Below are 11,555 nucleotides of genomic sequence, written 5' to 3' on the forward strand. Positions count from 1 at the left end.
GATCTATCTTCCCCACCAAGGGATAAATCCCATGAAGCATGAACTTATTTTTCATATATATGTCATTTTTTTCATATTTGTATTCCTGGAGATAGTAGGCATTTAATAAGATAGAGAGGAAAAGAGAAACTCATTAACTGATCGTTGAGACTTAGAGGGGACTCATAACCAAGATCGTTGACCCATCAGTGGACTACTGCATCTTGGACCTACTGAATTCTAGCCCAACACTTTTCTACCACAGAAACCCAGAGCCTATGGTCTTCCTCTCCTGTAGCATTTATCCAGAGTCACGATCTGGACCAACTGAAGGGTCCCAGGTTTGATTCCGGTCAAGGGCATGTACCTTGGTTGCGGGCACATCCCCAGTAGGTGGTGTGCAGGAGGCAGCTGATCGATGTTTCTCTCTCATCGATGTTTTTAACTCTCTATTCCTCTCCCTTCCTCTCTGTAAAAAAATCAATAAAATATATATATTTTTAAAAAAGAACAAAAGAAACTATTTCCTTGGTATGTATGGCCCCAAATTTCATATCTGGAAAGAGATAGAGTTGGGTTAAATGTCCTCTAATGTTCCTTTACCCACTTCAGAACTCTATGAGTAGTTTCTCTGAACCCCCAAATGAGGAGGCTCTATTTCACTTCGATGTCTCTACCTTTGCAGAGAAATTTAAGACAGAAACCAGGGTTCTCTCACCGCCCAGCGATCAGGAGCTCTCTCTCCGAGGCCTGCTTCCGGATCTTCGTGTAGAGGTCTATGGTGAAGAGGGTGCTGGCGCTGTTGAAGATGGAGGTCAGGGAGCTCATGAGAGACGCCAACATGACTGACAGCATCAGGCCTCGCAGCCCTGCGGCCGGAAGAGGAGGCAACCACGAGTTAGGAACTGGACGCCGTGAGCTGTGATCACTTGCCAACCAGAGGGCCATTCAAAGGTAAAATGTCACGCGGACTGTTTACTAACTGATGTGCCCATGGATAGAAGCCATCGTGTAGCATTTTCTGCATGTTTCCTGGTGATTCTCAGAATTATTGACAAGTAAAAATTGCATGGATTTAAGGTGTACGACATGATGTTTTGATAGATACATCATGTGAATGGTTACCACAATCAAGCTAATGAACCCAGTCATCACATCACATAGTAACTAATACCTTGTTTTGTTGTGAGAATACTTGAGATCTATTTTCTTAATAAATTTCAAGTACACAAGACATTATTATTAACTGTAGTCTTTATGCTGTGGTCTCCAGAACTTATCCGTATTATAACTGAACGTGTGTACCCTTTGACCAATATATTCCTATTTCCCCATTCCCCATCCCCTGGCAACCACCATTCTACTTCTCTGTTTCTTTAGATTCCACATATAAGTGACATCATGCAGTATTTGTCTCTGAGAGAGATACATCGATTGGTTGCCTCCCGCACTCACTGGGAGCAGTGACTCGGGGCAGGGATGGAACCTGCAACCCAGGTACGGGCCCTAAACTGAGACTCAAACCTGAGACCCTCTGGTTCATAGGCCAATGCTCTAAGAAATACCAGCCAAGGCTCATCACACTTTCTTTACCCATTTACCTGAGCAGGACATTTTCTTACCGTCAGGCATCAGGTCCATCACCAGCATTGGGTAGGCATAGTTAGTGCAGCCGACTTCAGTGCCACAGTGTTTCACACACTCAGAGGGGACAACACAGGCCACCTTCTCTGAAGAGGAATTCAGATAAGTGGGTTCAGTGAGTGGGGCCCAAGCAGGTAAGACCTACAACCATTGGCCACAGAGACAAGTGGTAAGGTCATGAGTTAGAGGAAAGACGTTTGCTTGGAAATTGAGGCTCAACTTTGAACTGCTTGCAATCGATCTGCTTCCTCTTTGGCTAGAATACACCTTTCCAAGTGTCACAGCTGTAGCTCCCCTGGCACTGGCCTGTGGGGCAGGCTCCGCCTTGGGATGTGGCCCAGCTAGAGCATTAGAGCATTAGAGGGAGTGATTCCCCCTCCAGAAAAGCTGCAAAGAGCATACGTCCTCCCAGGAGCACAGAACTCCACAGATCAAGCAGCAGCAACACAGCACTCAGGCAGCTGGTCCTGTGTGCAATCATTCAGCCAGTGTCTTTCTCCCACATCTAAGAAGAGGTGCCACGTGTGATGCTGGGGTGACTGCCCCTAGTGCGATGATGCCTCATTCATTGTGGCAGTTGCACAATACCTTGCTGATATTTTAGCTAAAATGACATTATGAAAACAGAAAAACGGTATATAAAAAGCCACCCAGAATTCTAACACCTTCGTACAAGGGTTTCTCTTAGTTTATTATTCCTTTCTAATCCTTTTCCGGAGAGAAATGTGTTTATGGCACAACTACGGTCATTGTTGCGGTGATATTTTATAGTCTTCTGTTTACATCCAACATGATGACGTCAGCATGGCCCCACGTTTTGAGATAGTGAACAATCCTATCTTTGGCTACTCCCTGGATATCTATCTGTTCTTTATTGCTGTAGACAACACCAGAATGTTGCAATAAGCAGGACTGTTGCTCACTTGATTCTCCTCTTAAGAGGTTTTCAGGAAAATAAACACGTTTTCTCCAGGCCCACTTGCGAAAACATGAAGTGAGGTTAGTGCTATCTGATGGATTGCCCCAATAAACACCAGCGGTTTCAGATTAGGCAAGAAATATTCTATGTTTCCTTCACTCCTCATAATACATTTTTTTAAAGAAAAGATGGCAGCTTATTTTTATTTATTTTTGTTAATCCTCACCGAAGGATATTTTCCCATTGATTTTTAGGGAGCGTGGAAGAGAGAGGGAAAGACAGAGAGAAACATCGACGTGAGAGAAACACATTGATGGGTTGCCTCCTGCACGTGCCCCGACCAGGGCCCGGGCTGGGGAGGAGCCTGCAACCAAAGTACGTGCCCTTGACCAGGATCAAACCCGGGACCCTTTGGTCTACAGGCCAACGCTCTATCCACTGAGCCACATTGGCGAGGGCATAATAAAGATTTTTAAGGTAGATTTTCAACATTAGCAGTTACTCTTAGCTGACTTAAAACATCTTAAAACCACGATTCATAATTCAAGCATAAATGGTGGGAACTTATGGCTCCGGACTTGCCTGTGTACAGGATGCGGCTGATCATTCCTGGCATCACCATGAGGAACATGGGCAGCAGCTTCAGGTACCCGCACATGATGCAGGCGGCCTTCACGTGGGACATGTCCTTGCCGGAGAGGCAGCGCTGCACGATGACCTGCCGAGAGAACACGCCTCGTCATGGGACAGCCAGAGGACGCGTCACAGGAGGGAAGCGCCTCTTCAGGGACTAGCGTGCCAAAAACATACAGGTTATTCCAGTGGACAACTCAAGAAAATATCATCTGAATACATACATACATACACACATACACAAGTGTTCAAGCGGGAAGCGTCATCGGAAAGCTAGGGCAAAAACATCTATTTTTTAAAAGGCTCCCGAAGAATAAACAAACAACTGGAACAACATCTCTCTCTCTCTCTCTCTCTCTCTCTCTCTCTCTCTCTCTATCTACTGCAGGTCTGCAGATAAGGTAGCAGGTCTTTGGCCTGGGTGTCTCCTGGGTCTGGTACGGTGTCCAAGGCCAGCCTGGGTGGTGTTGAGGCTGGGCTCCTTGAAGACTGAGTGGTTTCTGTGCCAGGGCTAGGATGCCCCAGCAGTGCTTGCAGCAGTAGCTGGGGCTCCCCATCCAGGAGAGCCCAGTCTGCCAGCCCCCGAGATAGTCATATACACACTCAGTCACACACGCACACACACGCACACGCACACACACACTCAGTGACACACACAGTCACACACACACGCACACGCACACGCACACGCACACGCACATGCACACGCACACGCTTTACCTGATCTGTGCACCAGTACCACGCAGCCACGATGGTCATTCCTATGATCATTCCCGGCCACGGAATGTCCCCGGTGACAGCATCGCGGAAAATGTGGAAGGAGTCTGGCCGAGGGGTGTAGCACGCGGGGCTAATTGTCAGGTTGTCCCCTTTGACTATGGACGGGATGGCGTTCATATACTTCTCCGTAAAACTCTCATAGCCTCCGACTTCGGCAAATGCTGCAACGGCATCGGATACAAGACCGTGTGCCACAGAAACGTGAGACACCCATTTCCCTAACGACCCCTCCGTGGTGGGAGGCATTCCGGCACCTCCCATCGGCCTGGTCGTGTTCTCAGGACCCTTCTCTCGGATCCGCAGTCCCATGACTTCCACCCCACGGCCCCGTTCACATGGCCATCACTTACCGAACCCCATGAGGATGAACGAGCCGATCAGCATGATGATGGTCTGGAGGGTGTCGGTGTAAATAACCGAGGCCAGGCCCCCTGTGGAGAGAAGAAAAGAGCAAGGATATTTGACTCAGGTGCCCTCCCCTACTTGCCTTCGCCTTTAGGTTCTCTTCTACCCAAACCCCGGAAATGACTCAGCAGAAAACAGATGGGAAGCTCCTGGTGGCATCATCATCATCTCCTTGGAAGGTATGCCTCTCATTGGTCCTCCTGTCTTCCTCGCCTTGCCTCCACTCAACGTTTCTATGAATTATGGTGGAGTTCTACCTTTGTGTGTGGGCTTTTGACTATTAAGTTGGGGGAAAGGCCATGTTATAATATCATGAAAATCTCCCATAACAACCCCTCAATTTGCTCTATTTAGCGCAGGATACCTGCTCTAAAGAACTGGGCGAAGCCATTTCTGTTCTAGTGTTGGAACAGACCATTGTTTCATTAGTGGAATACCGTATATTACTGTTGATCTGCGTTTTGCGGCAATGTCGTATAACCACCACCACCAATAACAACGTCTCTTTCAACTCTAGACTCCCTGGGCGCTTAGCCCCCACGTCAGAATCAGAAAGGAGAATCCAACATTTCTTTTATGAGGGGGTCTCGGGGAAACAAGATTGAGCCTGCAAACGGGGGATCCAGGCCCTCACCTCTCACTGACTCTGAAACACACGCTCGTGGCATAACGTGGTTCCGGAACTGTCTTGCTTGTGCAAGCTTTTATCTTTTCTTTATTTTTTTCCAGCGGAGCTGGGAGAGTTCACTTTGCATCAGCTGGTGTGCGTGAGGCACCCCACCAATGTGTTTGGTTCATGGAAACCTGTGTGGATTGCCGCCGCATACCTTCTCCCCACAATCAACCCTCCGCTCCAGCCCCCCTTTTCTGATGCTGCCATTCAGGGCCCCCATCATGCTCAGGTATTCATCTGGACCCTGGCGTGGGTTTGCCAGTCTCATGTTTGAGCTGCTGTGTCATCCTGGCCTCTCATGGGTATGGGTATGACACACTGAATTCCAGATGCCAGTCTGGGCACGCAACACATCGCTGAGCCCAAATAGCATCTCCCTGTCCCACCCATCACATCATTATCCGCGATCAAGGTGATCATAACTGATACAGGACCCGCTTTCCTACGCTCTGGCTGTGTTTCCAGGCTGTGCCTGACTCTGAGCGGAATAAAGGGAGAGCCTTACCTTGGTGGCGACAAGGCTAACGCTCAGGTGACACGAGCAGAAGGTAGCCTGGCCGAGCTAAGCACGCAGTGGACTCACCAGTGATCGTGTAGATGGCGGTGATAGCCAAGAGGATGAAGATCGCCAGGTAGAGGTCCAGCCCCAGGGCCAGCTTGATGAATATGGCTCCGGAGAATATGTCTGACTATAATGGGACAGGCAGGGCCATCAGCCCAAAGCCTCAATCTCTCTCTCTTTCTTTTTTTTTAAGTTTATTTTTATTGATCTCAGAGAGGAAGGGAGAGGGAGAGAGAGATAGAAGAATCAACGAAGAGAGAGAATCATTGATCGGCTGCCTCCCGCATGCCCCACACTGGGGATTGAGCCCGAAACCAGGGCCTGTGCCTTGTCCGGGAACCGAACCATGACCTCCTGGTTCATAGGTCGACACTCAACCACTGAGCCACACTGGCCGGGTCCATAGCTTCAATCTCTTTGCCTATCTCTCCTTCCATTGAACTCCACTAGCTCAACTCCAACCCTGGCTAAATCCAGTTTCCCACTTACTCTGTGCCTGCACCTAAGGATGTTTCTTCTGTGTTTCTAACTAACATGCTTACATGCCATTTCCCATGTTTTTGTTATGTTTTGGTTTCGAGTGAGGTGAGGGGAAGGGGTACGGGGGCAGGATTCAGGATCGGAAGCGTTAGAGGCAGGTTCCTTTGGAGAACCTGGGTTCGGAGGGGGTGTCACAGGAGATGGTAGATGTTTTCCTCCCTAAGATTTGAAATGAAACCTGGGGCAGGAGGACTGGGGAGGCTGTCCTGTCCTCACTCTTCATCGTAATCGGTTTAACCAGTAACCAGGACTCCATCTGTTATCAGAGTGTAATAGCAAGAGTGCACAGAAGGTTGTGCGCAAGATTAATCATTATTAATAGCACTTAAAACATGACCTTGTAGGTAAGGATGGACTCCTGCTACTCTACCTTCTCAGCCGACCACAGACCCTGCACAGTCAGTCACACACATGCCCCTGACCTTCCTGCTCCTCCATTCAGCTCCCATCATTCCATCTCGCCCCCGCCCCCCAACCGGGATCCTTCTGCCACTGGAGGCTGCATCCCATGGGCCCCTTCGGCCACTCGCATTCTGCCCCAGCGCCTGGTTCATGCCCTGGAGGACCGCAAAGTTGTAGATGTCAGAGCCAGGGGAGACCTGGGAGGTCACTGAGCCCCGCCCACCTGGGGAACATGGCAAGCCCCTCGCTTCCCTCGGCCCCTCCTCTTTCCTGGCCTGGGGGTTGTGTAATCCCCCAGCACTCCATGCAGACGACTTCCATTCCCACCCGCTTTCCTGGGCATCCACAGCATGCCTCCCGTGCTTGTCCACACACTCCACTCAAGCTCACGCTGACTATATCTGCAGCTATTATCATAAAGTACTAACCATCTTATGGTTAAATTGTTTTTATTTAAGTGTGTTTTTTATGTTAATCCCCACCGAAGGATATTTTTCTATTAATTTTTATTTTTAAAAATATATTTTTATTTATTTCAGAGAGGGAGAGAGAGAAACATCAATGATGAGAGAGAATCATTGATTGGCTGTCTCCTGCATGCCCCCTATTGGGGATTGAGCCTGCAACCCAGGCATGTGCCCTGACTGTTCGAACCTGGAACCCTGTGGTCCACGGGCCGATGAGCTACACTGGCTCGGGCTCTGGTTAAATTCTTAACTCCTTAACCATGTGGTGAACTCCTAGCGCACAGGGATCCTCGCTCCCCCAGGCTCGGAGTGCCATGTGCACAGGAAGCGCTGGGAGATGCTCACGCTGCACCAGGCGGGCTCAGCCCCTCATCCGAGCAGCTGGCTCACTTCCAGCCACGGGGAGTCAGCTTCTCCCTCAGGAGCGGCCCAGACTCTGCACCCCGGGCCGTAACCTCATGAGTCACTGATGTGCCAGCAGCAAGCCGTTCCTCTGTCTGTGTTTTCTACACGTGCTGCTGACGCTTCAAACTCCTCTCTGCTTTCCTCCATGATTATCTCCAAGGAATTTAATTAAACACACACACACACACACACACACACACACACACACACAACTTTAGAGTTCTTTCAGCACGTATTTGTGAAATACATTGTGTAGGGGCAGCCTTAGATTAAAAAAGAAAAAATTAAGGGCCCTGGCTGGTGTGGTGCTGTTGGTTGGGTGCCATCCTGCTGGTTCAATTCTTGGTCAAGGGCACAAGCCTGGGTTGCGGGTCGGTTCGATTCTTGGTCAAGGGCACAAGGCCGGGTTGCGGGTTCAATCCCCAGTGTGGGGCGTGCAGGAGGCAGCTGATCCATGATTCTCTCTCATCATTGATGTTTCTCTCTCCCTCCCTCTCCCTTCTCTCAGAAAGCAATACAAGGATATATTATTTAAAAGCAGCCTTGCAAAGCTTACCACGCCAGGAGCACGGACTCACCGAGATCCTCAAAGCCACGCAGATGAAGAGGGAGAGGACGGAGAGGTAGATCTGCAGCCGCTTCCCCCCGAAGCGCTTCTTGAGGTACTCGGGCATGGTCATCACCTGCGGAGACAGCAAGGGCTCACTGGCCCAGCGCATTCGGTCCCTCCACGCTCACCGAGCACGCGGGTGGGCAGGCCTGTGGCGCCTCGGGAAACCGAGGGGAGGGAGGCATCGTCTCTCGGGAAAGCAGCAAAGCCGGGTGGACACAGGCGCTGGGATCAGACAACCTTGGGACGGGCTCCCAGCGCCCACACTGACTAGAAACGTAACATTTAGCGAGTGACCCTCTCTCTGGACTCCACGCTTCTCATCTGTAAAGTAGGGTTTTCATGGGACGGTAGATGTAAAATACCCGCGCCACCGCCAAATGCATGGCAAACGCTCAATGGATAATTTTTATGATTTTCACACTGTCATGTGACAGTCTAGTTAAAACGTTACTTGCACCCTAGCCGGGAGCAGCTCAGTGGTTGAGTGTTGACCCAGGATCCAGGAGGTCACCGGTTCGATTCCCGGTCTGGGCACAGGCCCGGGTTGCGGGCTTGATCCCCAGTGGGAGATGTGCAGGAGGCAGCCGATCCATGGTTCTCTCTCATCATCGATGTTTCTCTCTCTCTCTCTCCCTCTCCCTTCCTTTCTGAAGTCAATAAAAATATGTTAAAAAACAAACAAAGGCCCAGAGAGACAGAGCAGGCGGAAGGGAAGCCACCACGGCTGCGGTACATCCTACTCCTCATCACAAATGAAACCGCTTTGCAAGTGTCAGAATAGCACGGATCAGGAGGAGGGACAGTGCCCCGAGGTGGGGAGGACGTGGGCGAGTGGGAGCCCTCACAGCAAGGAAGGCCTGGGAGCAGGTGGCTGAGCCATTCGCAGGAGCAGCCTGGCAGCACGCAGTGGCTCTGGGTCATTGTAAATCCAGAGATCCTGCAACAAACGGTCTCACCCAGGTCTCCCGGCTGAGCAGGGAGAATGAGTGTGTCAATGGATGCCGACCAGGCGTGCCCACAGCCCCCGCGGGTACTCACCCCTGCCTTGATGTATATGGGGACAAAGAACCAGCCGAGCACCAGCAACAGCACCAGGGCCTGCAGGAAACCAAGCAGAGAGGGCGGCGTCAGAGAGGCCTGGCCTGGGGGCCGTGTCGCCTCACGGCCTCAGAGTCTGCAGCAAGTCCTCCCTGACTGTCATAGCCCATGATGTCACTTACATTCCACTCAAAGACTGCGGTGGCGATGCCCGAAGCCGCCCCGGTGCCCGCCAGCCCCACGAAGTGGCCGCTGCCGATGTTGCTGGCGAAGAGGGAGGCGCCCATCTGGAATCCGAGAGCACAGACACCGGTCAGAGTTAACAGACTCAAATCAGGCTTCCGAACGGCAGGGACACGTGGCGATGTTCCCGTCGCTACCCCTGAGGCCAGGAGCCCATACACTACAGCCTGTGGGCTGAACCCGGTGTCTGTAGGGCTGGTGCGCCAAAAGTATTTCTTCCGTTTCTGAATGGTTAACAAGAAAACTAGCCCAGCAGGCGTGGCTCAGTGGTTAAGTGTCAACCAATGAACCAGGAGGTCACGGTTGGATTTCCACCGGTCAAGACACATGCCCAGGTTGTGGGCTTGATCTCCAGTAGGGGGTGTGCAGGAGGCAGCTGATCAACGATTCTCTCTCATCATTGATGTTTCTCTCTCTCTCCCTCTCCCTCTCTTTCTCCTACTCCCTCCCTCTCTGAAAAAAAAGAAAAAGAAAAAGATGAACACACCCAATGTTTTCTTTACTCTTACACACACACACACACACACACACACACGCACACACACACACACTCAAGTTTGGGAAGCAATGATGTGGAAGGTCCAATTGACTGGATCAGCTAAATCAAATTCAGTTCTGTTGGCATCTATCACTAATGTGCTTTGGAAACATTTCAAAGCTATTTGTTCATTGGTAGTCAGCTTGTAGCCAGGAAGAAGCCCCCAACGGTGCCCCGGTTGGTCTTCAGCATGGCCTGCGCGGAGGGAAGACGTGGGGCGGTCAGACCACAGCCGCCGCACCAAGGTGCCCCCGGCGCCGGGTCACGGTGCCAATGAAATGGACGCTTTCCAGGTCCCCAAAGAAGAAACATTCTCCTGGAGACTGCCAGGTAGCACTGACTTTTAAAGGACCAAACCAGAAACCCGGGGACTTCAGGGATGATATTCCTCAACGTTCGTCCTAACTGCTCTGGCTAGTTTCATTTAGGAAGACATGGGGGAGCTAGCTGTAATACTGCCCACAATACGCAACAGGAAAACGCTGAGTGAGGTGTCTCTGAAGCTGTGTGTGGAAGGAATTCTGTAGCCTTCAATCCATTACCGAAAGACAGAAGGGGCATCAGTGAATTAAGCATCCAACTCAACTGTGGTAGAAAGTGAGAAAATAACAAAGGGAAATAAGAGAAGTGAGATAAGAAAAACCATGGCGCCCGGCCAGTGTGGCCCAGTGGTTGAGCATCGACCTATGAACCAGGAGGTCACGGTTCGATTCCCTGTCAGGGCACAGACCCGGGATGTGGGCTCGATCCCCAGTAGTGGGGTGTGCAGGAGGCAGCCGGTCCATGATTCTCTCTCCTCATTGATGTTTCTATCTCTCTCTCCCTCTCCCTTCCTCTCTGAAATCAATAAAAATATATTTAAAAAGAAGAAAATGATTCTGAGAGGAGGACAATGACATCGGTGACAGCTGGGAATGTTCTCAGCTTCGTCACTTTTCCCTCCCTTAGGTGGGAAGGAAAGCCACGCGCCCACCCCAAACCCCCTCTGGGTTCCTACGTACCCACAGCCCGACAGCCATCACCACCACGAAGTAGATGACAATGACAGAGATGTCGGCGGCGTTTCGGATGCGCTCTGACATCTCGGGGGGTCCCGGGGTCCCGGTCACGGTGCCGGGGCTCACGGTGCTGGCCATGGCTGCGGGCAGTGCTGTCCCCATGCCCAGGAGGGGCCCTCTCCTTATATGAGCTCTGGGTTAATGATCAGCCTCGGGCAGGTGGGGCGCGCTATCAGGACCGGCTCCTGGGCACGGGACCTTTAAACCTTCTCTGATGCCCTGAGACCCTGGCCCTCCGGCGGTCAGAGCTGGTCTGAATGCTTGCGGGAATGAGGGTGAGATTGGAGGTGCAGAGTGGGGTGCTCCCTGCGTGGAAAGACAGGTAAGAAGATGTGGCCAGGTTGGGTGAGGATTAGGGAGCGATGACAGGGGACAAGGAGGAGAAGGACAGAGGTGAAAGGGCCAGAAAAGAATCAGCAGGGACAGGGGGTAAGAGTCCCTTACGGATCAGATAAGACTCCTGACCAAGGTGTTCCAACCTTTGAAAGTGAAACTGCCCGACCCACGTGGCTCAGAGCTTGAGCATCCACCTATGAACCAGGAGGTCACGGTTCCATTCCCGGTCAGGGCACGTGCCCGGGTTGTGGGCTCGACCCCCCCAGTAGGGGGCCTGCAGGAGGCAGCCGATCCATGATTCTCTCTCATCATTGATGTGT

At 51.3% G+C, this 11,555-nt stretch overlaps 1 protein-coding gene across 2 annotated transcripts in view; it reads right to left on the reverse strand.

Moving 5' to 3' along the window:
• The window catches only part of LOC102757327 (low affinity sodium-glucose cotransporter), a 16,903-nt gene that overhangs the window by 4,933 nt on the left and 415 nt on the right, over window positions 1-11,555 (reverse strand). The window contains exons 1-9 of one of the 2 annotated variants that reach the window (XM_015562909.1): window positions 9,243-9,362; window positions 9,061-9,120; window positions 7,988-8,092; window positions 5,617-5,722; window positions 4,306-4,386; window positions 3,896-4,116; window positions 3,125-3,260; window positions 1,602-1,709; window positions 698-848 (exon numbers count right to left, since the gene is read on the reverse strand). In XM_015562909.1, coding sequence (XP_015418395.1) covers window positions 698-848; window positions 1,602-1,709; window positions 3,125-3,260; window positions 3,896-4,116; window positions 4,306-4,386; window positions 5,617-5,722; window positions 7,988-8,092; window positions 9,061-9,120; window positions 9,243-9,347 — 1,073 coding nt within the window. In that variant the 5' untranslated portion in view covers window positions 9,348-9,362. Of the gene's footprint in view, window positions 1-522; window positions 849-1,601; window positions 1,710-3,124; window positions 3,261-3,895; window positions 4,117-4,305; window positions 4,387-5,616; window positions 5,723-6,965; window positions 6,969-7,987; window positions 8,093-9,060; window positions 9,121-9,242; window positions 9,363-11,555 lie in introns of those variants that run through there. The other variant, XR_001513599.1, reaches the window with a different exon arrangement.

Source organism: Myotis davidii, unplaced genomic scaffold, assembly GCF_000327345.1.
Source record: "Myotis davidii unplaced genomic scaffold, ASM32734v1 scaffold478, whole genome shotgun sequence".
Taxonomy (NCBI): domain Eukaryota; kingdom Metazoa; phylum Chordata; class Mammalia; order Chiroptera; family Vespertilionidae; genus Myotis; species Myotis davidii.